Consider the following 25,854-nt stretch of genomic DNA (forward strand, 5'->3'; position numbering starts at 1 on the left):
TAATACAGAAGACCAGTGAACGGTGGTGTAGAGCATGACTGAAATATTCCAAGTCCGGAATTAGCTCAAGAAGCCTCTCACATGGGGCTGTAGACAGTGTTTGAAATCACTGTTGTCTCCACACAGCGGGAACTCAGAGAGGCCCTCAGGGCGTGTCAGGCAACCTGTGGTACTTCAGGGCCTGCAGCCCTGAGTTCCCACCGGGCCTCTGTGAGCCGCCTGAATTTCAGTCATTTAATCTCTGAGCATCTCAAATTCCTCCTCTGGAGAAGAGAGAACCGAAATTATGCCTTGCTCCCAGGGTTATCATGAGAAATCAGCGTATGCGAAAGCCTTTTACAACCTAGAGCCCTAACCATGAATAGGTGAAAGGGGAGGGGCTATCTCCTACCTGTCCATCAAGGATGCTCTCGCGAGTCCCTGGGGAGTCAGGATCTCCGGAAGAGCACGTGGAGCACCCGCTGCACTGTGCGCATGCGCCCAGCTCGAACTAGCCCCGCCCCGTGGTCCCCAAGGAGCCGCGGACACACAGCTTCCACAATTTTATTGTATCTGGAGGCATCAGCCAAGCCTCAAGGCTTTTCATAGCCCGTGGGCAGAGGGTTGACCCGGGGATTGTGGAAAAAAGTGTGGTTGCCGTCTCCCCAGGAGAAGGGCTGCGGAGAGAGAGGGAAGGGGAGCGAGATGTCAGTTTGGGGGTCCCCCATCCCCTGACTCACCCGCCCGCTCGCGTCCGCAAGGGTGTCGGTGTACCTTGGTGCGGATGCGGAGGTGATGGTAGGGGATGAACTCCGGGCGCTCGCGGTGGCCCGAGTGGAGCCAGGAGTTGAGCGTGCAGAGGGCCACGCTCGGGAGCGCCAGCGCGAAAGTCAGGAAGCGCCAGGTGCGGGCTGCAGCGGAGGGCGGGGGAGGAAGGCAGGGGTGAGAGAGAGATAGGGGGGTCGCCAGGACCCTGGAAGGCCCCAGGGGCAGGGGATTGGGGGGGAACCGAGGGACAAGGTGAGGAAGCCACAGGTCAGGCCCCAGCTGCACTCACCTCCTGTCCCGCCATGCTCTCCCTTGGCCGCACTGGCCAAGCCCCGACTCAAGGACTTCAGAGGCAAAGCCATGTCGGTGGCAGAAGCTGGGGACAAGGGCACTGTCCTTTCCTTCTCCTTCAGTGAGGCCTCGGTTCCCCTCCCCTCTGTTCCTGCCAATCACCTGTTGAGTCCCTTGCATGGGTGGCTATTTTTGGGGGTTTCTATATTTAAAATGAGGCCTGACTGGCAAGAGGTCTTTCTCTCCAGGCAGCTTGCTCTACTGTGCCTCTTATTTTGGTAAGGGGACATTTAAAGTACAATAAGCCGTGCTTTTCTTAGTTGGAGGGAAGTAATTTTGCTCAATACTCTAGACCCCGTGATTGGCACACAGTAGGCCTTTAATAAATATTTGTAGAATGAATGAAGTGTCCTTTTGAATCTCAGGTTTTTTTCAGGTGTATACTGTATAATAATTTGTACCTTAGATGATCTCAGTGAAGTTTAAGTAATGTAACAGAGGAAGTTTTAGTAACTTGTTGAACAGTTAAATGTTATATATAGTATTGCTAAATTATTCTGGGGCCCTCACTGAGCTATAATGGAATTCTTCCTACAGTTGCTTTTTCCCAATCGGACTTTGGAATTGCTACTGAAAAGACAGGGCCTTATTTCAGTTACAATTACTTGATTTCTTTGTCCACAGGCAGTCCAAATCTTAAACCTCCTCCCTACTCAAGATTATGGCTCTTGGTAGAAACAAAAATGTAGTATTTTTACCCGAAAAGGTCCTAGGTGGCTCTCTCTCCCCTCAGAGTTTTGCTGGTCATCACCAAACAATTCCCTGGGGATTCCCATCCCTTAGTCTCACCCTGGACGATCCCACTAAGAGCTCTTCTGCCTGGTGCTTGGCCAATGGCCCAAGGGCTGCTAGCATCCTCTGCTGTTGTCGCCCTCTTGTGGCGCACATGCTCAAGTACACCTATTGCAGAAACTGATGAGACCATCCTGGCAATTTGTGATAATCTCATTACTACAGATTCTGGGCTTCCTGGATGGCCCAGTGAGTAAAGAACTTGCCTGCAGTGCAGAAGACACAGGAGACGTGGGTTTGATCCCTGGGTTGGGAATATCCCCTGGAGGAGGAAATGGCAATCCACACCAGTATTCTTGCCTGAAAAATTCCATGGACAGAGGAGCCTGGTGGGCTATAGTCCACAGGGTCACTAAGAGTCAGACACGACTGAGCAACTAAACACAGATGTGTGGGGGAAAGGCACTGGACCCAAATAAAAAGCATTGTTTAGTTGCTTTTCTATGTTATTGCTACAGAAATAACCACGATCTCATTGACTGGCAGGCAAAGCCACTGGGAAGACTTAAATTGGGTGTGGTCACTTCCTTGGTCACTTTGGTTAACTTGCCAAGTGTGTCCACATTGGAAAGAAGACAAGGATAAAAGAATCTGAGTTTGGGGACTTCTCTGGTGGTCCAGTGGCTAAGACTATGAGCTTCCAATGCAGGGGGCTTGAGTTTGAGCCCCGACTGGGGAGCTGGATTCTACATTCTACAGATTTGATTTGCCACAACTGAGAGTTCATGTGCAACAGTTAAACAGATCCTCCCTGCCGCAACTAAGACCCAGTGCAGCCAGTGAAAAAGAGAGAAAGAACCTGAGTCTTAGCATTAAAAAACCTGAGCAACCAGAAGTGATTCCTTGATTCAGTTAATATTTATTGAGCGCCTACTGTGTCACACACTAGGCCAGAGACTCTGGGGGAGTCACACAAGTGACCTGATGTCGTGATGAAATCTAATGCCGCTGAAGCAGACGCCACATCGAGTGTGATAGGAGAGTTTGGGAAAACTTTCAGTGGAGCTGGGGCTCATATAATTAGGACTTCAGGTGATAGAAAAGGGGGAAGGGCATTCTGGGAAGTCAGAAATAAAATAAGTACAAAAGCATGAAAAGCCATAGCCAGTAAAGCTGCAGAGATAGGGCAGAGCTAGGGTGAGGATCTCTGATGTTCGTGCTGGAGCATTTGACTCTTGTGCAGGCCACGCTGGGGGTGGGGCTTAGGACACAGATGCTTTGAAGCAGGGGAGTGACATCAGATTTGATGTTGGAGCCTGGGGTTTAAGGGAGCACTATCATTGGTGGATTATACAGATGATGAACTAGAACGCAAGGACTAGAGGCAGGGGAGGCTGATGAGGAGTCTTCTGCAATAATCCGGGCAGGTGATGACAACAATAGGCATGTAAGGTAGTAGTACTGGCAACAGCAAGGAAAGGATGGACTTGAGAAATCTTCCCTGAGTAGAACAAAAAGGTTGGGGACTTCCCTGGTGGTCAAGTGGTCAAGAATCTGCCTTCCAATGCAGCGGACATGGGTTCGATCCCTGGTTGGAGAACTAAGATCCCGCATGCTGTGGGGCAACTAAGCCCGCACCTCACAACTAGAGAAGCCCCTGAGCACTGCAACTAGAGAAAGCCAGAGCACCGCTCTGAAGACCCAGCGCAGCCAAAACAATAAATCAATAAAATAAAAAGGATGTGGTGCCTGAAGGCACTTGAGTTGCAGCTGCAGAGCTACGGGAGAAAGAGGAATCAAGGGCTCGGCTAGTAAGCCTGGAAATGCGATGGGCAATGCAATGAAGTATTTCTGTGCAGTCTGAATTCTCACCGGCTAACTGGACATTTTTTTTTATGCTAATAGCACATTGTTAGGAAAGCCGGCAAATAATTTGTATAAAACATAAGGGAAGTCATTTATCACTGATGTTGAGACATCGTTTAGTATTATGTTTGTCCATACCAAGAAGACACGGTTTCAGTAACTTACCTTTGCCTACCGCCTCTCCAAATCCTTCTATAAACTGTGAAGTTTGAGGGACCGGAGAGTTGTTCCTTTTCGATCTCAAAATGATGTTAGACCTCGGGACTTCCATAGTGGTCCAGTGGCTAAGCCTTCACATTTCCCATGCAGGGGGGAGGGGCTCGATGCAGAGTGAGAGATCTCGATCCCACAGGCCACAACTAAGAGTTCGCGTGCTGCAAATAAAGATTACACACGCCGCAGCTAAAAAAAATAAAATGTACCACATGTACCACAAGTGCAACAAAGATCAAATATCCCATGTCCGGCTCAGCCAAATAAATAAATATGTATTTTTTTAAGTAATAAAATAAAATAGTGAGTACTTACTATGGGCCAGGGGCTGTTCTGACAATTAACCGAGAGAGAGGCTTTCCCACTTTACAGATGACTAAACTGAGGCACTGAAAGGTCTTAACCTTGCCAGTGGATCATTCCTATGATAAATGGCAGAACTGGGACCCAAAGGGTCTGGCTCAAGAGAGTTTCCTCCTAATTCCTCTGCTACAAATGCCTGTCTCATTAGGACACTTTTGAAATAGAAACTTCCTTTTGTCCATAAGTCCACCAATTCTAAGACTAATACCTCCACATTTTCTTCAGCACGTTTAGCACTCAGCAGGCTTATTCAGGCTTTGCCAACACACCTGCATATTTAGACTACTCTACAATCACAGTTTAGCTACTGAACAAGAGAAAACCACCCCAAGCAAAAGATGAGTCCAAGTTTGCTCTTCTAAAAGGATATGTGCACTCCTTTTATTTTTAATTCAGCTGTACCAGGTCTTAGCAGCAGCCCTAGGAATCTTTACTCTTCCTTGCTGCATGTGGGATCTTTAGTTGTGGCCTGTGGGATCTAGTTTTCTCACCAGGGATCAAACCTGAGTCCCCTGCATTCGGAGCACAGAATCTTCCCCACCAGGGAAGTCCTTGTGCACTCTGTTTTTTTAACTCATGAACATTTTCTGGCTCATTCATATTCTTTCATCACGATATTTTAATGGCTACATACAATTCTTTCATTTAAAAGACCACATTTTATTCATCTCTTTCATTATTGAAATATGTCACTACTATAGAAAATGCTGAAACGAGCATCTTCACACCATGCACAGAGCTTATTTTTTGAAGCTCACATAGGAATCATCGTCAGGAGCACAGCTGATGCCCCATGTAGGCAAGGGCCTTTGGTCTTCATAAGGCAGATGTTCTTATAAAAATATGAATGGCTGCAGTTCAATTTGCTCATGTCTGAGCCTGAGCCTAGCTTGATGACCCTAGTCTGTTCATGGTCTTGGGAGCCCTAGGTAAAGCTCAGCAGCGCTGGGAATGCTCCTGAGTCAGCAGGGACATAGCCAGTGCAGTCAGCTCTTCTGACAATAAAAAGTGTTACAGGTTTGCAAGAACTTTGATCTAGTTAGCCACCTTAATTCGTTACTTTGTGACTATCCCAGCTGTCTCCTCCTATTGGGTTGGCCAAAAGATCATTAGGGATTTTCTGTACCATCTTACAGAAAAAACTGATTGAACTTTTTGACAAACTCATTACATTCCCCATCTAGCTCAGGCTTTCCTTCCCCCTTGCTGGGATTAGTTTGTTTCCTACTTGGCCTTCCTCCCAATTGCCTTACACAAAGCTGTCAAATATATTTCTTACTACAGGGCAGAGCTTCCTTTTCGCACAGCCTGGGACACCTACAAAATGTGAACAGTGATTTGTGAACCACACTGGGATAAAGGGTGGAGGCTGCTCCCAGCTGGAGGTGCCTGGCCCAGTGCTTCTGGCCATCCCAGGCCCCACCCATCTGCCCTAGGAGATAAAGCAGTGGTCTCAACTCTGGCTGCACAATAGAATTACCCAGAAGTTTTGCAAAATTCTTTTGCGTACATTGCACCGAGAGATCACAATGACACACAGGTGACTCAGACCATAAAGAATCTGCCGACAGTGCAGAGACCCATGTTCGATCCCTGGGTCGGGACGATCCCCTGGAGAAGGAAATGGTAACCCACTCCAGTATTATTGCCTGGGAAATCCCATGGACAGAGGAGGCTGACGGGAGACCATGGGTCGCAAAGAACTGGACACAGCTGAGCGACTAACACACACATAAGGTTGAGAACCTTTGAACTAAAGGAGTATCTGTTGGCCCTCACTGCAGTGCTTCCCTTCTGAGCCACAGGTCCAGGGTATTAAGAAACTAAGATCATGGTCCTGAACTTGGGTGTGCACAGCTCTCAGTAGCTGGATTCAATGCCACATGATGATAAAATTTAACTTCACCAAATAGTCTAAATCTAAATGGTTGTCTCCCAGCTGAGGGTACCCAGTGGCCTTGTGGAAAGTTGAGAAAGCGGGTCCTGCCAGAAGGCGGGTGTTTAGGTCGGTGTGAGGGGTGTGGTGGGTGAAGGCGGTACCCGGCTGGAGACCTTAGGAACAGTAGTTCAGTTCAGTTCAGTTCAGTTCAGTCGCTCAGTCATGTCCGACTCTGTGACCCCATGAACCGCAGCACGCCAGGCCTCCCTGTCCATCACCAACTCCTGGAGTCCACCCAAACCCATGTCCATTGAGTCGATGATGCCATCCAACCATCTCACCCTCTATCATGCCCTTCTCCTCCTGCCTTCAATCTTTCCCAGCATCAAGGTCTTTTCCAATGAGTCAGCTCTTTACATCAGGTGGCTAAAATATTGGAGTTTTAGCCTCAACATCAGTCCTTTCAATGAACACCCAGGACTGATCTCCTTTAAGATGGACTGGTTGGATCTCCTTGCAGTCCAAGGGACTCTCAAGAGTCTTCTCCAACACCACAGTTCAAAAGCATCAATTCTTCGGCATTCAGCTTTCTTTATATTCCAACTCTCACATCCATACATGACCACTGGAAAAACCATAGCCTTGACCAGACGGACCTTTGATGGCAAAGTAATGTCTTTGCTTTTTAATATGCTATCTAAGTTGGTCAAAACTTTCCTTCCAAGGAGTAAGCGTCTGCCGGAGTCCAACTGCAGCAGCCAGGGATTCAACCTGAAGAGCTGAACGGTGTCAGCGAATGAGACAGCCTCTCATTTTTCTATGGACTGCTTGTTTATTCCAAGTTTAAGATTCTCTTTTATACTTTTACAAAAACATTAGGCCAGAGGTTTGACATTTTCAGTTCCCCTCTTCCAGATTTATTGTCTCCATAAATCATTGTTGCTCTTCAAACAGAGTTCCTGCTTCAATGATTCTCTCGGAATCAGCCTTATCATCTATTATCTACCTCTTCTAATGTGTCCTATAGTTAACTTGTGATTACATTGTTACTCATGATACATTCCTCAGTTTACTACTTATCTTCCTAAGCCTTGTTTGCCCCTAACATCCTGAGCTCACTATCTCTTAAAAATGCTTCTAGCTATAGTGTCTCTAAAAATTCCTAACTTCTATAAGCTATAGTGTTTGCTATGAAGACTCTACACATGGACATCACCAGATGGTCAACACCGAAATCAGATTGATTATATTCTTTGCAGCCAAAGATGGAGAAGCTCTATACAGTCAACAGAAACAAGACCAGGAGCTGACTGTGGCTCAGATCATGAACTCCTTATTGCCAAATTCAGATTTAAATTGAAGAAAGTAGGGAAAACCGCTAGACCATTCAGGTATGACCTAAATCAAATCCCTTATGATTATACAGTGGAAGTGAGAAATAGATTTCAGGGTCTAGATCTGATAGACAGAGTGCCTGATGAACTATGGAATGAGGTTCGTGACATTGTACAGGAGACAGGGATCAAGACCATCCCCATGGAAAAGAAATGCAAAAAAGCAAAATGGCTGTCTGGGGAGGCCTTACGAATAGCTGTGAAAAGAAGAGAGGTGAAAAGCAAAGGAGAAAAGGAACGATATAAGCATCTGAATGCAGAGTTCCAGAGAATAGCAAGAAGGGATAAGAAAGCCTTCCTCAGCAATCAATGCAAAGAAATAGAGGGAAAGAACAGAATGAGAAAGACTAGAGATCTCCTCAAGAAAATTAGAGATACCAAGGGAACATTTCATGCAAAGATGGGCTCGATGAAGGACAGAAATGGTATGGACCTAACAGAAGCAGAAGATATTAAGACGAGGTGGCAAGAATACACAGAAGAACTGTACAAAAAAGATCTTCACGACCCAGATAATCACGATGGTGTGATCACTCACCTAGAGCCAGACATCCTGGAATGTGAAGTCAAGTGGGCCTTAGAAAGCATCACTACGAACAAAGCAAGTGGAGGTGATGGAATTCCAGTTGAGCTGTTTCAAATCCTGAAAGATGATGCTGTGAAAGTGCTGCACTCAATATGCCAGCAAGTTTGGAAAACTCAGCAGTGGCCGCAGGACTGGAAAAGGTCAGTTTTCATTCCAATTCCAAAGAAAGGCAATGCCAAAGAATGCTCAAACTACCGCACAATTGCACTCATCTCACATGCTAGTAAAGTAATGCTCAAAATTCTCCAAGCCAGACTTCAGCAATACATGAACCGTGAACTCCCTGATGTTCCAGCTGGTTTTAGAAAAGGCAGAGGAACCAGAGATCAAATTGCCAACATCTGCTGGATCATGGAAAAAGCAAGAGAGTTCCAGAAAAACATCTATTTCTGCTTTATTGACTATGCCAAAGCTTTTGACTGTGTGGATCACAATAAACTGTGGAAAATTCTGAAAGAGATGGGAATACCAGACCACCTGACCTGCCTCTTGAGGAATATGTATGCAGGTCAGGAAGCAACAGTTAGAACTGGACATGGAACAACAGACTGGTTCCAAATCGGGAAAGGAGTACGTCAAGGCTGTATGTTATCACCCTGCTTATTTAACTTCTATGCAGAGTACATCATGAGAAATGCTGGACTGAAAGAAACACAAGGTGGAATCAAGATTGCAGGGAGAAATATCAATAACCTCAGATATGCAGATGACACCACCCTTACGGCAGAAAGTGAAGAGGAGCTAAAAAGCCTCTTGATGAAAGTGAAAGAGGAGAGTGAAAAAGCTGGCTTAAAGCTCAACATTCAGAAAACGAAGATCATGGCATCTGGTCCCATCACTTCATGGCAAATAGATGGGGAAACAGTGGAAACAGTGTCACACTTTATTTTTCTGGGCTCCAAAATCACTGCAGATGGTGACTGCAGCCATGAAATTAAAAGACGCTTACTCCTTGGAAGAAAAGTTATGACCAACCTAGATAGTATATTCAAAAGCAGAGACATTACTTTACCGACTAAGGTCCATCTAGTCAAGGCTATGGTTTTTCCTGTGGTCATGTATGGATGTGAGAGTTGGACTGTGAGGAAGGCTGAACACCAAAGAATTGATGCGTTTGAACTGTGGTATTGAAGAAGACTCGAGGGTCCCTTGGACTGCAAGAAGATCCAACCAGTCCATTCTGAAGGAGATCAACCCTGGGATTTCTTTGGAAGGAATGATGCTAAAGCTGAAGCTCCAGTTCTTTGGCCACCTCATGCAAAGAGTTGACTCACTGGAAAAGACTCTGATGCTGGGAGAAATTGGGGGCAGGAGGAAAGGGGACGACCCAGGATGAGATGGCTGGATGGCATCACTGACTCAATGGACGTGAGTCTGAGTGAACTCCTGCCGGGAGCCAGTGTGAGGAATCCCGCCCGTGACAAGGTCATGAGGAAGGAAGCTGACATACGCAAGGCGTGCTCAGACTTCAGGGACCCCTCTGGAAATTCCTAAGCATGTACCCCAACAAAAATCTGCCGGCTTTTGTGCTCTGCGTTTCCACTCTTCTGACATTTTCTGGAAAAAGTCAATTCAGGGCTTTAGTCTTCTGCATTTAAAAGAGTGTTTCAATCCAAAAAACCCTCTGATGGCTTTCTAGCCTGCCTGCAGGACTCGTACAGCTGCGCGTGTGATTGTTTGAGGCCTCCTGACCGCAGGAGGCACAGGAAGCTTAAAACATCCTAGGAATGTAGGAGCTTCCGAGGAGTCAAAATCTTTAGAATAGGACTGATTAAAGGTTTCATTTGTTGAGTCAATATTTGCTGCCAAATTTTCACATCCTTTAGTTGTAGATATAGTTAGAAAAACAAGTAGTAGACCTTGTGTTAGCAACATTAGATCTTTGAGTTAAGTACCTTCTTTGTTATATCCCACTGCACCTTTGTTCTATAGAGATGTAACTTTAATGCTAATGCTTTAAGGAAATGTAGATTAAAGAAAAACACTTCAGGGGAAACAAGATTAACATTCATTAAGGAAGAGAGCCAAAAAGTGTTAACAAGCCTCTTGGCCAGAAGATGATGTAAATCACCTGAGACCTTTTGTATGCCAAATGATGTATAGAAAGAGCTTGAGCTGCGAACGCTACATAATCTTACTGATCTCTGTGTTTTATCAAAAAGTATAAAAGGCCTTCTGAACAATAAAGGATGGGGCCAGCTTCTTGGACCAGCTTCTCTAACTAGTCTCCCGGCCTGGTTTCTTGGCACTCTGGCTCCCCCCGTGTCTCTCTCTCTTTCTTCTTCTCTCTCTTTCCCTCTCTCTGCTCTTTACTTTAATTTCGGGCTGAATTTCCACCTGGAGCGCGGAGGCTCTCCACGTCTACTTACTTGCCCCGGCTGTTAAGACCCGCGAGAAAGGGAGCTTAAGGCGAGGCACCCTTAGATATTCAAGCGGGCGCCGGTGGCCCAACGTAGATGGTGCAAATTCCTTGTCTGGGATTTTATTGGCCTTCCGCGTAAACCAAGCTATTCAGCCCTCTTCTTCCACTTAATCTTCTTACTACACTATAGTTTCTTAATCTAATCTTTCATTAATAAATAAACAAGTCTTTCCACGCCGACGCCGTCCACCCTTCGAATTCCCTGGATCCACCGGGGCTGGACCCCGGCAAACTCCAGGAGTTGGTGATGGACAGGGAGGCCTGGCGTGCTGCAATTCATGGGATCGCAAAGAGTCGGACACGACTGAGTGACTGAACTGAACTGATGAGCTATAGTAAAATATGCTAACTTTACAACGTTCCTTAAATCTTTAACTTCTCAGTTCAGTCAAGTCTTCGCATGAGGTGGCCAAAGTACTGGAGTTTCAGCTTCAGCAGAAATCCCATGGCTGATCTACTTCAGAATGGACTGGTTGGATCTCCTTGCAGTCCAAGGGACTCTCAAGAGTCTTCTCCAACACCACAGTTCAAAAGCATCAATTCTTCGGCGCTCAGCCTTCTTCACAGTCCAACTCTCACATCCATACATGACTACTGGAAAAACTATAGCCTTGACTAGATGGACCTTAGTCGGCAAAGTAACGTCTGTGCTTTTGAATATGCTATCTAGGTTGATCATAACTTTTCTTCCAAGGAGTAAGCGTCTTTTAATTTCATGGCTGCAGTCACCATCTGCAGTGATTTTGGAGCCCCCCAAAATAAAGTGTGACACTGTTTCCACTGTTTCCCCATCTATTTGCCATGAAGTGATGGGACCAGATGCCATGATCTTCGTTTTCTGAATGTTGAGCTTTAAGCCAGCTTTTTTACTCTCCTCTTTCACTTTCATCAAGAGGCTTTTTAGCTCTTCACTTTCTGTCATAAGGGTGGTGTCATCTGCATATCTGAGGTTATTGATATTTCTCCCTGCAATCTTGATTCCACCTTGTGTTTCTTTCAGTCCAGCGTTTCTCATGATGTACTCTGCATAGAAGTTAAATAAGCAGGGTGATAATATACAGCCTTGACGTACTCCTTTTCCTATTTGGAACCAGTCTGTTGTTCCATGTCCAGTTCTAACTGTTGCTTCCTGACCTGCATACAGGTTTCTCAAGAGGCAGGTCAGGTGGTCTGGTATTCCCATCTCTTTCAGAATTTTCCACAGTTTATTGTGATCCACACAGTCAAAGGCTTTGGCATAGTCAATAAAGCAGAAATAGATGTTTTTCTGGAACTCTCTTGCTTTTTCCATGATCCAGCAGATGTTGGCAATTTGATCCCTGGTTCCTCTGCCTTTTCTAAAACCAGCTTGAACATCTGGTACGGTAGTAGATGCCCGGATTATAAGGCGGGGGTAGCTGGAGTTGCTTGAGGGACTACTGGGAGATGAGCTAATGGAATAACTAAACTCCAGGAAGAGAATGGAGGGTGGGAAGCTGAAAAGGGCCGTGGAGGTGCTCGTCCCGCCTCTGATAACATCCATGTGCTTTCGGGGTTCAAGGCGCGCAGCATCAATGGGGCTCGGCGGAGGCGAGTGTTCAGAGTCGCCCCCCTGCTCCGGGAAGAGACGGCTGCCCGAGAGGCTGATCGTCGCCAGCTCTTATCCACGGAGACCCCGCACCCACGTGTCTCCTGCATGACTCCCGAGGGTGCAATGAGCTAGCGTTGTTCGACCCCAGCTCAAGGAAAGCCACCCGCTGAGTAGCAAGGGCCCCCACTCCACACGGCAGAACCCAGAGGCGAGCGGGAGGCGAAGGCTGCGAGGCACGCCGCCAACTCTCAAGGCCGGCAGCCTCCGCCGGGCCTGCTGGGAAATGTAGTCCGCAAGGTGCCCTGGGAAAACGAGGTGCGTTGACCCCCTAGCCCCAAAAACCCCGAGACCCGGATGTGGAGGGCCTCGGGCATCCTTACTCAGCTTCCGGCAGGGGGCGCTCCACCCAAGGCCGCCCTGCTTGCTTAGCACCTCCCCTCAAAACGCCCCACCTGTCCCCCAACCTTCCCAAGACCTGCTGAAACGGTCAGAGCAATGAACGCAACACAAAGAATCGCGGAGAAACGGCATCCCAGTCCCTAATTAGAATGTGAAAGGAAACGGCTAGGAGCGGTTTTTCCTCAAGCGAGAGATTTTTAGATGTCACCGCACCACGTTAAGCCATATCACCTTGGCCAGGGCTCGCTCTCCTGGGCGTCCCAATCGCGCGCTTTTGTTTCATTTGCTATACAGTCTATTACTGGAATCACTGGTGTAATAAGGTCCGTTCATTAGATGATAGTACCGGAGCATGGATAATTTCCAGACTTTGATAATGTCCTTGTTTTTAGAAAATACACATTATTTAGGAATATAGAGCGATGTTAGCATTTTGAACTGGGAGGAAACAAGAGAAAGGGCCAGGGTATCCTGAATCCTACGGAAGAAAGTCGGCAAATCACCTGGGCAGTGATCAGCCCTTCCTAAAGTTGATCTGCCCCTGTCCCATCTGGGATGCGGGGACTCAGCAGACATGGAGTTCCTGTCCTCCCGGAGTGTGACTAGCTAAGGGAGGGAAGGAGGGGTTGTGGCTTGGGGCTGCGGTGCTGTTCCCATCCCTAGTGCATGTCCAAAGCACTTACCAGCCACTGTGGAGCTTCTAGGTGGGTGGGACTCTCGCTGCCAGCCTATGGCACACCCAGTACATAGCACCAGCCTCTGTACCGCCCATCAGGCTCAGAGGTGGAACCTGGGTCCCAGGAGTGGATGAGATCAGAGACAGAACTGGATGGAGTCCGAGCTCATGTCCAGAACTAAGCAGAAGCAGAGCCAGCCCAGGGGAAATGGTATTACTGACTCCCCCTCCCTCTGAGCCCACTGGGTGTCTCCACACTTTCTTGCTTCCCAAAATAGCCTTTCCAGGGATGTCTGCCGGGGCAACTCCCCCCGAGGCTCCCAGGGTCCAGTACTCACCCTCTGACCAAGGCACACGGGTTTGCCTTGCCTTGCCTAATCTGTAAGCTCTGTCCCTACCCCCTCGCAGATATGGAAAGGAGCGTCAATATTGGAGGGTGATATCTCAGATGGGGAGACAGGGGATTCAGGGGAGGAGGGAAGAGGAGAAAAAATGATTGGGGGAGGGGGCAGGAAGGGGTGACAAAAAAGAGAAACTGCCTCCACTGCATGAAGAGTCTTGGTCACTCATGAAAATGTAGGTCACTCCCAAATGCCTTTCTGTAGCAGTTAGGCAAGTAATACAAATGAAACACACTGATTCAGGGATACAGGGAGCAGTGTGGACTGTCCATGTCCCAGGCAGACATTACTCAGCCCTGTCAATAGCTGTTGCTGGAGAGAACCAGTGTTGCTGAATTTTCTGATCCTCTCCCCTCTCCCCAAACCAGATATCTAGATTGTGATGTGAAGTCTCCCGATTTAAATGTTGGCTCATGGGGATTCCCTGGCGGTCCAATGATTAGGACTTCCTGCTTTCCCTGCTGAGGGCATGGGTTCGATCCCTGGTCAGGGAACTAAGATCCCTCACGCTGCAAAAGTGCGCATATGTGTACACACACACACACACACACACACACACACACACAAAGTTGGCTCAATAGTTCACACACACACACACACACACAAAAACACACCATGAAGGCCAAAGCTAACGTGTTTGCCATCTCTGCCCTGAACACTGGTGACATGCCTGGGCATTATCACTGCCTCCCTCCCAGCTCAGGGCACAGTGAATGCTGAATAAACCCCAGTTCCTGTTTCCAAGGTCCGGTCTGCCTCCCTGCTCCAGGCAGAACGTTTCTACAACTGAGAGGATGGAGCGCAGGGCTACTTACATTAAAGTGAGAATCAGCTTCAGTTGACAGAAAGGGATTTTGCAAACAGATCCCCCTCCCATGCCCATCTCCTCCATGAACCTCACGACCATCTGCACCTACAATTTGGCAGAGAACAGAATCCAGATTTGAGGAAGCTGAAGCCTCAAGGTCACGAGTAAGAGGAAAACAGGAGCTGATCATAACATCCATTTATTGAGCGCTCACTATGGATGTGCCCGGCTCAGGCCTCTCGCTCAAACCCTGGCTTGTGCTCTTTGAAATGCTGTCGGCAACAAGGAACATTCCAGAACCCTTCCCTTCATCACAGACCCAGATTGAGGAGGCAAGTGGCATCCATTAGATGCACCTTCATGAAGACTCTTAGACTCGCTGCAGGTGACGCCCTTTCTCCAGCGCCAGCACTGGGTTCGAGTCCATCTCCTTCATGACACCACACTACCCCGGGGCTGGGGCCATCTCCCTCATTTCTGTAACCTTCAGGAGGAGGCAAAAAGTGCGCTGGTGTGATGCCTGCAGACTGACACCCCCACTGACAGGGTGCTCTGCTGGAAGCAGAGTTGGCAGCCAAGTTTTGCCGAGTTACCTCCTTGACCCAGGTGTTTCAAGTCAGTGATCCCATGGGAGCTTACTACCGTCCTGGGAGGCAACCATCACCCTCAGTTTTACAAATGAAGAAACTGAAGCTCAGAAGAGGCAGACTTGTCCAAGGTCATACAGTTAGGAAGAGATACTCTGTGCTAGAAGCTCACATCCCTTCCCTTTGGCCCTTATTCTCTGCGGTACAGTTCTACAAGCACCGAGCTGCTAAGAGGCAAGATTTCGGGACAAGGCACCAGAGGCATGGGTCTCATGATTCCTTGGGGCAGGCACTAGGCCTCCCCCAACCTTAAAAGGGCTACGTTCTGTGCCCCTCCCAGGAATACTGCCGGCTACAAGGAGGAGAGCAGAGCCCCACAGCTTAGCCTCTGCTCTGGGCGCACATTGTGCTGTGCTTCGAGAAGCCTCCCTCTGGCTCCCATAGACTGTTTTACCAACAGAAACACATTTGTTTACATAGGCAGCCCACCCCAGTGGTCAGACTACAGTGCTGTGCGCAGTCCCCAGTGTCTGGACACACTAGATTGTCATCATTTCCTCCTCTTTGACGGGTCAGAGAAAGAACCTGGGAAACCTTCGAGGGAAGAGGCTAAAGGAGAGGAAGGGGCAGATGACCAACCTCTTTTGCCCCCGCCTAGAAATGCCACCAAGCTTCCTGGTCTGTTGCTTTGGTCCTGGGCCCCACCAGCTTCACTTTGTAGACAGCTGTCTTTCAAAGGGATCATACACCCCTGAGCTCACCTAATGGTCCCCAGTTCAACCTCTCTGAGCCCTGTGCTAGGACACACCCTTCCTTCTGGTCCCCTCTGGGGGTGAGGCCCTCCCTGACCTCCTTCTTCTCCACTGTCTTCCTCACAGGGGTTTGCCTGGCATCTGGCCCCAATCTCCTAAGCGGAGGGGGCCACAACTCCTGTGTAATTCGCCCCCTCACTCCCTGGACCTGTGAAGGGATCTGATCAGCGGCTGTCTAAGGTGCTTTGCATCTTGAAGCAACCTGGCCAGTTCAGTCCATCCCCAAACTCTCCCTCCCTCTCGAGTCCCATCTCCAGGGCCTCAGAGAACATGCCCAACCCCACTTTTCTGTCCCAATTCCTCCAGCCTGGGCTTCCCTGATTCAGCCCACACATCAGCAGCCTCAGAGGAGCAGAAGAGGCCTGCTGAGAAATCCTGGTCCCCTCAGTCTCCTGAAGGACTGCACCAAAGTCAGAGCTGAAGTTTGGGCTGCAACTTAAGCCAGGAGTGTTGGCAGGGGCTGCCACCCTGGTGCGTCCGCTGTGCTGGCCCAGGTATGGACCTGGGGGCAAAGGCCTTGCCCCCAGCAGACAGAGGGCTTCTCTCCGCGGTGCGCCACCCGGTGGATGAGCAGGGGAGAGCTCTGGCGGAAGCTCCTGTCACACTGGCTCAAAGCCCAAGGTTTCTGGCCCAGGAGTGTTGGTGCGGCAGCAGATTTGAACTGTCTACAAAACTCTTGCTGCAGCTGAGTTTGGTGCACTTGTTTCTTGCCCGTGTGCGAGCACTGTATTTAAGAAGCTTGGATTTGTGGGAGAGGTTTTGCCACATTCTGGGCAGGGTTGTTCGCCCACATGGACTTGCTGGTGCTTGGTGAACTGGGTGCGCTCTTTAAAGCCACGCCCACACTCAGGACACTTGAAGGGTCACTCTCCACTGTAGGTGAGTCGGTGCCTTAGGCAGTCGGAGTTGTGGGTGAAGTTCTTGCTCCTCCTCCGCGTGCGATCGCTGGTGCTTGAGCAGATAAGAGCTGCACCCAAAGCGGTCACCACACCAGACACAGAGGCAGGGCTTCTCACAGGTGTGGGAGCGCTGGTGCTGCGCCAGGTTGGAGCTGAGGCTGAAGCGCTTGCCGCAGTCCCCCGCAGCTGTAGGGCTTCTCCCACGTGCGCGTGCGCTGGTGCTGGATCAGGCTGAAGCTAACACAGGAAGTCTTGCCACATTCGGCACAGCTGTCAGGCTTCTCGCCCATGTGGCCCCGCCGGTGTCCGAGCTGCGGCCAATAACAGGCTCCTCGCACGCCAGACACTTATGAGGCCGGAGGCCTGAGTGAGAGTGACGGTGTCGCATGAGGTTAGAGCTCAGGCTGAAGCAACAGTCACACTGGGGACAGGGGGACGGTTTCTCGCCGGTGTGTACCCCGTGCTGCTTAACCAGATCTGAGCCCCGTCGGAAGCTTTTGCTACACTGGAGACAGCAGTAGGGTTTATCACCGCCGTGGCTGCTTTGGTGGATTGAGATCGGGGAGGTAGTCAATCCACACTGCTGGCACTCGAAGGCTCCAGGGACCGCAGGAGAGTTGGTCTTGGCAGGAGTTTCTTTCTCCCCAGGGCCAGAGACTGACCTACCTAGGTACCGCAGGCCCAGCATCATTTCCCAGGCGGCCGGCTGCCCCGGCGACACCAAGGTCGCTTGCGTGAAACAACTCCGCAAACAAAAGCGGACCTTGGGATTTCCTGGGATCCAGACAACCGGTTCCCCCGCTGCGCGGCGCCGTCGGAGTCCTCCCTTGCCGTTTCTAGAGCCGGCGACTCCATAGCCGGAAGAGCGTCCCGTTTCCTAGATACCAATCACTCAACTCACAAGCACAACCAGAGCTGAAGACTCTCGGGACCCAGGAATCCGGCACCGGAAACGGAAATGTCCACTAGCTCGTGCCATTCTAGGAAGTGGCAGCAAACGGTCTCTGTGGGTTTAACCCTCTCGTTCACCTGGCGGAGCAACTGGTCCCATCTGCAGGCGCTATCAGGAACTTGACCCTTTCCTTTTGGCTCGAGGTTCAGACCCCATCGGCGCAGACTTCAGTGCCCCGGCCACGGCTGGGGGGCGGCAAACCGAGCTGTCGTTGCCAAGGACACGCTGGGGGCGGAGTAGACACGTCACCTGGAGTAGCACCTTACTGAGACTCCAAGGTCGGAGGTACTGGTCCACCTGAGGCCCTTTAGTTTCCCATCGATCCTAAGCTAGACGTGTTAAACTTGGCGCAGACTACATATCCCAGCATGCACCGCACGCGCCTCTAGGTTTCTCACAACGATTAGATAGATAACCACTACTCTCCACATTTTTTTCTGCGACTGTGTAAGTCAGAGCACCAGGATCGAGAACTACAACTTCCAACCTGCAGAACAGCGGCGGCGCTATTTAACAAGCGTCAGAGAGGCGGTGCCTGGCCACGCCCCTCTTTTCCAGTTCCGCTCCCTTGGACGAGCTGCGAGGAGAGGGGCGGAGCCTTAGGCCTGAGCCAAGATGGCGGCTGCGAAGTCAACCCCCACGGACTCGCTCTCGTTCTGCCTCGCGCAGCTCACGGCGGCGGCCGGGGAGGGTCTAGGTGGGGGAAAGGACACAGCTACCAGCGAGACACCCTTGGGCCGTGCGCTCTTAGCCCTCCGTACGCGCCACGTCAAGGCAGCCGGGGGAATAGAGCGCTTCCGGGCACGCGGCGGGCTCCGCCCCCTTCTCGCGCTGCTACGGCGAGCGGCTACAGCGGGTCCCGCCCCGTCCCAGGGTGGCGCAGGCTCCGCCCCCTCGTCGGTCGAGTCAGCGGCTTCTTCTGGCCCCGCCCCTTCGCCGGGCTCCGCCCCCTCTTCTGCGTCACCAGCGACACCCTCGCCACCAGCGCGCCTGCGCAAGACGCTGGACTTGGCGCTCAGCATCCTAGCCAACTGCTGTACTGAAGGGGCGTGCCGAGCTGAAGTGCGCAGACTCGGAGGCATTCTCCCATTGGGTAAGTGCTCCGCCCTCACTTCCTAGAAGGTTTCCACCCATACTTCTGTCTGGACCTGGGCGGAGTCTCGAGTTCTTTGTGCTGCAACCTGAAGGATTGTGCTTTAGGACGGTGCAGCGCCCTCAGTTTTCTTGTTGTTGAGATACGTGACGTCACTTCGCTTTCTAGAAATTATATGCTAGCCCTCCTAGATCCGATAATTCAGCTAATTACCTGAGTATTGCTTAAGGATCACCTCTCTCGCATCTGGGCTCAGTTCAGTTCAGTTCAGTCGCTCAGTCGTGTCCGACTCTGCGACCCCATGAATCGCAGCACGCCAGGCCTCCCTGTCCATCACCAACTCCTGGAGTTCACTCAGACTCGCGTCCATCGAGTCCGTGATGCCATCCAGCCATCTCATCCTCTGTCGTCCCCTTCTGCCCCCAATCCCTCCCAGCATCAGAGTCTTTTCCAATGAGTCAACTCTTCCCATGAGGTGGCCAAAGTACTGGAGTTTCAGCTTTAGCATCATTCCTTCCAAAGAAATCCCAGGGCTGATCTCCTTTAGAATGGACTGGTTGGATCTCCTTGCGATCCAAGGGGCTCTCAAGAGTCTTCTCCAACACCATAGTTCAAAAGCATCAATTCTTTGGCGCTCAGCTTTCTTCACAGTCCAACTCTCACATCCATACATGACTACTGGAAAAACCATAGCCTTGACTAGACGCACCTTAGTCGGCAAAGTAATGTCTCTACTTTTGAATATGCTATCTAGGTTGGTCATAACTTTTCTTCCAAGGAGTAAGCGTCTTTTAATTTCATGGCTGCAGTCACCATCTGCAGTGATTTTGGAGCCCCAAAAAATAAAGTCTGACGCTGTTTCCCCATCTATTTCCCATGAAGTGATAATGGAGGCCAAGAGGTTATTTGGTGACTTTGAAATGATTCTTAGTCTTCATGTTCATAGCAGGCACTCAGTGCCTGCTGTGTCTAGCCTTGTGCAGAGCTCTGAAATCCCATTTGATGAGCTAGACTTCAGGTGTAGTGCTTCAGAAAGTGGGCTCTGCAGTCAGCTAGACCCATCAGAGACTAGGATTATAAAATGGGGTAATAATAACTACCTTAAAAAATTGGAATAGGGAGAAAATAAAATACAAAGATGGAGCACAGGTACTCAACTGGTACTCCCAGTTATTAAAAACTAGCACGTTAAGAACAAATCCTGGAAATCCCTGGTGGTCTAATGGTTAGGACTTGGTGCTTTCACTGCTGGGACCCAGGTTCCATACCTGGTCAGGGAACTGCAAGCCTCCAGGCACAGCCAAAAACTAGAACAAATCCTAAGCCAGTGTTATAACTACAAATGGAATGTAACCTTTAAAATTTGGGAATCACTATACTGAACTGAACTGAACTGATATTGTGCATCTGTAACTTATACAGTGTACATTTGTAACTTATACAATAGTGCTTCTCAGGTGGCTCACTGGTAAAGAATCTGCCTCCCAAATGCAGGAGATGTGTGTTCAATCCCTAGGCCCAGAAAATCCCCTGGAGGAGGAACTAGCCACCCACTCTAGTATCCTTGCCTGGAAAATCCCATGCACAGAGGAGCCTGTCAGGCTGCAGTCCCTGGGGTCACAAGGAGTCAGACACAACTGAGCAACAGAGCACACAACTTATATAATATTGTGCATTATCTTCATTTCAGTTTTTCAAATAAGAACAAACCCAGAAGATAGCAAGCTTTTCTGTTTACCGGCTAAATTGGCGCCTTCTAGTGGCAACATTGTGAACACAGCGTTCTTCTTCATTGCCTGCCAGCTATAAACTTAGGCCTATTTTTATGAAATCTTTATTTTTTTTGATAAAGTAAAACATTATTTTCAGTTTTCATAAAATGTATCTGGACCATAATGTATTTGACAAGGGGCCTGGCGCATTAAGTCCTCAATAAACACACATTTTGTTGTTAGTGTATAACCCCATCATTCATTCACTGTTCTGTACTTTAAATGTCTCCTGAATCCATGCCACTGCTTTGCCTTCTTCCATCACATGCCCAGAGACTGTGCTGGGCTGTGCTGGTATCTGGGTCAGCCCATCTTCTTGCTGTTGCGACAGCTTCTGGGTTGCTCCCTCTGCCTTACTGTTTCCCCCTGTAATCCATTCTCATGACTGCCAGTTTAGATCATGTCATGTCCATTCTTAGAACCCTGTATGGCTCCCAGTGCCCTCACATTCAAGTCCTCATCTCTTGACCTGACAAGGCGCTTCGTGAAGTCATAACATAAACACTAGATCTCATTTTTGGACCTTTGCAAAGGGTGCTACCAAACCCGAAATGTCCCTTAACACTCCCATCCACCATCCACCTAGCAAACACCTACCTATCGAACCTTCCAGATCCCGCAAGTGTTAGGCCTGTTCTGGAGGCCTTCCCTGACTCTCTGAGGCCACATTCTTTTTTAAAAAATTTACTTATTTTAATTGGAGGCTAATTACTTTACAGTATTGTAGTGGTTTTTGCCATACATTGACATGAATCAGCCATGGATGTACATGCGTCCCCCATCCTGAACTCCCCTCCCACTTCCCTCCCCATCCCATCCCTCAGGGTCATCCCAGTGCACCGGCCCTGAGCTCCCTGTCCTGAGGCCACATCCTTGAGGTGGTTAAGGAGAGAAACAAGAAGGAGTAGAACCCTCAAGAGGCCAAACTCTCTTGCAGTGACTATTCTTCAGTGTGTGAAGACAGACAGCATCCAGAACCGAACCGCCCGTGCTCTGGGGAACTTAGCCATGGAACCTGAGAGCTGCGGGGACATCCACTGTGCTGGTGAGCAGGCTTTGAGGGTGGAGCCAGCTGGGGCTTGGGGATGAAAGAAGGGATGGGGGGGCAGGGGTCTGTCCTCACTCACCCTCCATCTCCTCCCTCACCCCAAGGTGCTGTTCCCCTGCTCGTGGAGAGCCTGACGGCCTTCCAGGACTCCCAGTGCCGCCAGAGTGTGGTCCGTGCCCTCCGCAACCTGGCGGACTCACCCCAGCACCGCCTGGCCCTGGCCCAGCAGGGAGCGGTGCGCCCACTGGCTGAACTTCTGGCTGCAGCGCCAGATCCTGCACTGACCTTGGCCTTGGTCCGTGCCCTCCTGGAGCTGAGTCGAGGCTGCTCCCGGGCCTGTGCTGAGCAGCTCAGTCTGGGTGGGGGACTCGGCCCACTGGTCGGCCTGGCCTCCCATCCCAAAAGAGCCGTGCGTGAGGCTACCATCTTGATCCTCGCCAACTTGTGTGCCCAGGGCCTGGTGCGGCCTGCCCTGGGCAATGCTGGGGGCGTGGAGGTGCTGTTGGGTGAACTCCGGCGGCGCCGGGGCCTCAACGGGGCAAGCCCAGCCTCCCAGCAGCCCCTGGTGCGGGCTGTGTGTCTGCTGTGCCGGGAGGCTATCAACCGGGCCCGGCTGCGAGATGCTGGGGGATTGGAGCTGTTGATGGGCTTGCTGCGGGATCCCCGTGCCAGCGCCTGGCACCCTCGTGTGGTGGCTGCCCTTGTGGGCTTCTTGTATGATACAGGGGCCCTGGGCCGGCTTCAAGCTCTGGGATTGGTACCTCTCCTGGCTGGGCAGCTGTGTGGTGAGGCTGGTGATGAGGAAGAAGAGGGAAGAGAAGCTGCTTCCTGGGACTTCCCTGAGGAGAGGACCCCAGAGCGGGCAGAGGCCGGAAGCTTCCGAAGCCTCCAGTGAGTTCCCACCTGATGCTGTGGGGTGAGGCCTCTTCACTACCCTCACTCACCCTGCCCCCACCCATTCTGTCTTTGTAAGACTTTGATTCTGACTCCTAATACCTTGTTCTCACTGAACATGGCTGCCTTCCAGACCCCAAATACACCTCTTCTCTCTTGGAGCCACCTTTGTTTGACCTTGGCTCTCTGCAGATGGCACAGTGATAACCCACCTGCCAGTGCAAGAGATGCAAGAGACCTGGGTTCAATCCCTGGGTCAGGAAGATCCCCTGGAGGAGGGCGTGGCCAACCACTCCAGTATTCTCACCTGGAGAATCCCATGGACAGAGGAGCCTGGCAGGCTGTGGCCCATAGTGTCGCAAAGAGACACGACTGAAGGGACTTAGCCTGCGTGCGTGCATGCCCGCGTGCTGGGCCTCTTTGGTTACTGTTCCTTGTGCTCAGGGCACTCCTCTGAGATGCCTTGATTAGATCTTATATTCATGGAGACTTGATTTAAAACATCAGCTCTTTCCTTACCACCTGGAAAGCTCAGCCCCCCACCCTGTGTTTCTATTCCCTTTTATTTTTTCTGCACGCATATCACTTCACACCACGCTGAATAGAAACTCTAGAAGGTCTTGATCTTTTTTTGCTTTTGCTTCTCTGTAGTACCTGAAACGCGCTTAGCATACACTAGCCAATAGGCAGTCAGGAATTGCTGGATGGGGGATGGGTGGGTGGGTGTTGGGATTCCCTTTTTCCCCTGTCCCCCTCAGGCTGCCTTCTCTTCTGGCCTCAGTCACCTCTTGGAGTACCGCTCGTTTGACCTGCTCCCTCCCCTCGGCTCTAGGTTCCTTATCCTTTCTCCCCACTGCAGGTCCTGGCTGATCTCCGAGGGTTATGCTGCAGGCCCGGGAGACATCTCTCCCGACTGGTCCCCGGAGTGCTGTCCGCCGCCGCCAGAACCGGCAGATCTGACCAGCCCCACCTCGCTGCGGACGCCCCGCGCCCTGCGCCCGCCTGGCCGCAGCCCCACCGCCTCTGCCGCCGAGGAGCCCTGGGGCCGCGAGGGGCCGGCGCTGCTGTTGCTGTCGCGCTTCTCCCAGGCTCCCGACCCCAGCGGGGCGCTGGTGACCGGCCCGGCCCTGTGCGGCCTGCTGGCCTACGTGACGGGCGCGCCGGGCCCGCCGAGCCCCCGCGCGCTGCGCATCCTGGCACGGCTCACCTGCAACCCCGCCTGCCTGGAGGCCTTCGTGCGCAGCTACGGGGCGGCGCTACTGCGCGCCTGGCTGGTGCTCGGCGTCGCCCCCGACGACTGGCCGGCGCTGCGCACCCGGCCAGCCCGCCGAAGCCAGCACCAGCACCGGGAGCTGGGTGGGTCCTGCGCCCTTCTCACCCTTCCCCTCCCACTGCGCCTCACCTGCTCTCTCACCGCCATCCCTGGGAACAACAGCCACCAAGTGGCGGCCGGGAAGGATTCTCTTCTCCATTGCCCCCACACATAGTTCTTCAACCTCTGTGTATTGGGGCCCAGGGACCCCAGCACCAGGCTTGGCCCAAACAGTTTAGAATCTGCCTCTCCTTCCTCAGTCTCTTCTCATTTCCCCGTATTCCTAACTTCTGCACTGTCCTTGACTCCACTGGGCAGCTCAGGCACCACGTCTTCCCAGGCTCACATCCTCTGAAAGTCCCCTTCCAACCCTGCCAGGGACTGCCCAGTCCTCTGTGCCCTGTTTTGGCCCTTGAGGGCCCAGAGTCATTCCCTGACCATCCCACTTCCTGTTCTGGCCCTTAACCTTCCAGTTCCTAGTGTTGGGTTGCCATCCCTCCAGGGCCTGCGGTCATCACCCTCTGCCTTGCCCTGAGGTCACCCCCTCCTTCCTCTCAGGGACCCAGGGGCCTCTCTTGCCCACCCCTACCCCCACCCCAGCTGCCAACCTGACCTGCTCCGCCCGCCCGCGCAGGTGAAATGCTGCTGCAGAACCTGACAGTGCAAGCTGAGTCGCCCTTCGGAGTGGGGGCCCTCACCCACCTGCTGCTCTCTGGGAGCCCGGAGGACCGTGTGGCCTGCGCCCTGACCCTGCCCTTCATCTGTCGGTGAGGGAGACGTGGGTACCTCGCAGGGGCAGGGGGCGCAAGATTGCTGTTCTCCAGCGCTGCCCTTTTCCAGCTTCTAAAGATTCTCTTTTTCCCTCAAAGGAAGCCCTCTCTGTGGCGGCGGCTACTTCTGGACCAGGGCGGCCTCCGGCTCCTCCTCTCGGCGCTTACCCGACCCGCTCCGCACCCGCTCTTCCTCTTTTTTGCCGCAGATTCCCTTTCCTGCCTCCAAGGCCTGGTGTCTCCCACGGGGAGCCCAGCTGTCCTACCTGCAATCCCCTTGGACCTAGACCCACCCTCCCCTTGCCTCTATGAACCTTTGCTGGGCCCAGCCCCCATGCCAGCTCCCGACCTCCACTTCCTGCTGGACTCAGGCCTCCGGCTCCCTGCCCAGCGAGCCGCCTCAGCCACTGCCTCCCCCTTTTTCCGGGCCCTGCTGGCTGGCAGCTTTGCCGAAGCCCAGATGGACCTAGTGCCCCTCCGGGGCCTGTCGCCCAGCGCGGCCTGGCCCATCCTGCATCACCTGCATGGCTGCCGGGGCTGTGGGGCCGCCCTGGGGCCTGTCCCTCCGCCAGGCCAGCCCCTGCTGGGCTCCGAAGCCGAGGAGGCTCTGGAGGCCGCTGGCCGTTTCCTGCTGCCAGGGCTGGAGGAGGAGCTGGAAGAAGCTGTGGGCCGCATCCACCTGGGACCCCAGGGTGGCCCAGAGTCAGTGGGGGAGGTGTTCCGCCTGGGCCGGCCACGGCTGGCTGCCCACTGCGCACGCTGGACCCTGGGGCCGGGGCAGTGCCCCCGGAAGCGGGCCCTGGCTCTGGTGGGGCTTGTGGAAGCAGCCGGCGAGGAGGCTGGGCCCCTGACGGAGGCCTTACTGGCTGTGGTGATGGGGGTGGAATCGGGGGGCAAAGGTCCCAACCTAGACTGATGTACCCTGGGAGGAGACCCAGGGATGAGTTAGCTAGGAGGAGGTCTCTCTCAACGAGAGGAGGCTGAGCAGAAGGAGTCACTGTCGAGGGCCCATGAGAGGATGGACCTGGAGCCCGGGTGTCTGAAGACTCAGGAGTGAGAAGCCAAGGCCAGGGTCTGGGCACGGGGCCCTTGAGGTGGAGAACAGCCCAGGGCCCCAGGCACCTGGCCTGGCCCAGCTTTATGGAGTTGAAATTAAAAGCTTTGGAGTCGGCTCCCCCTGTTGTGTGGTGTCTCTGCTTCCTTTCCTGTGGGAGTACCCGCACGTCTTAACCCATCCAGCAGGGTTGTGTCCAGGTGTCTGTGTCTCAGTGGGCTTCCCTGGCGGTGCAGCGGTAAAGAACCTGCTGC

At 51.8% G+C, this 25,854-nt stretch overlaps 2 protein-coding genes across 2 annotated transcripts; one reads left to right on the top strand and one right to left on the bottom strand.

Moving 5' to 3' along the window:
- Positions 1 to 527: 527 nt before the first annotated feature.
- On the bottom strand, positions 528 to 1,885 carry COX6A2 (cytochrome c oxidase subunit 6A2). Its single transcript, XM_069569380.1, has 3 exons — positions 1,037 to 1,885; positions 754 to 890; positions 528 to 656 (listed from the first exon to the last, which is right to left on the bottom strand). The coding sequence occupies exons 1-3, from the start codon at positions 1,107 to 1,109 to the stop codon at positions 573 to 575; spliced, it is 294 nt and encodes a 97-aa protein (XP_069425481.1). The 5' UTR covers positions 1,110 to 1,885; the 3' UTR covers positions 528 to 572.
- A 12,336-nt stretch (positions 1,886 to 14,221) lies between these two features.
- ARMC5 (armadillo repeat containing 5) lies at positions 14,222 to 25,718 on the top strand. Its single transcript, XM_069569366.1, has 6 exons — positions 14,222 to 18,750; positions 21,460 to 21,567; positions 21,675 to 22,461; positions 23,324 to 23,820; positions 24,411 to 24,543; positions 24,646 to 25,718. Exons 1-6 carry the CDS (start codon positions 18,273 to 18,275, stop codon positions 25,460 to 25,462), a joined length of 2,820 nt encoding a protein of 939 aa, XP_069425467.1. The 5' UTR covers positions 14,222 to 18,272; the 3' UTR covers positions 25,463 to 25,718.
- Positions 25,719 to 25,854: the final 136 nt, after the last annotated feature.

This window comes from Ovis canadensis, chromosome 24 (genome assembly GCF_042477335.2).
Source record: "Ovis canadensis isolate MfBH-ARS-UI-01 breed Bighorn chromosome 24, ARS-UI_OviCan_v2, whole genome shotgun sequence".
Taxonomy (NCBI): domain Eukaryota; kingdom Metazoa; phylum Chordata; class Mammalia; order Artiodactyla; family Bovidae; genus Ovis; species Ovis canadensis.

Excerpts from the sequence above, each read along its gene's own strand:
- COX6A2 (XM_069569380.1), bottom strand. The coding sequence starts at position 1,109 with ATGGCTTTGCCTCTGAAGTCCTTGAGTCGGGGCTTGGCCAGTGCGGCC. Across the intron at positions 891-1,036 it reads AGAGCATGGCGGGACAGGAG|CCCGCACCTGGCGCTTCCTG; the intron begins GTGAGTGCAGCT and ends CCTCCGCTGCAG. Across the intron at positions 657-753 it reads ACCTCCGCATCCGCACCAAG|CCCTTCTCCTGGGGAGACGG; the intron begins GTACACCGACAC and ends CTCTCTCCGCAG.
- ARMC5 (XM_069569366.1), top strand. The coding sequence starts at position 18,273 with ATGGCGGCTGCGAAGTCAACCCCCACGGACTCGCTCTCGTTCTGCCTC. Across the intron at positions 21,568-21,674 it reads CGGGGACATCCACTGTGCTG|GTGCTGTTCCCCTGCTCGTG; the intron begins GTGAGCAGGCTT and ends CCTCACCCCAAG. Across the intron at positions 24,544-24,645 it reads ACCCTGCCCTTCATCTGTCG|GAAGCCCTCTCTGTGGCGGC; the intron begins GTGAGGGAGACG and ends TTTCCCTCAAAG.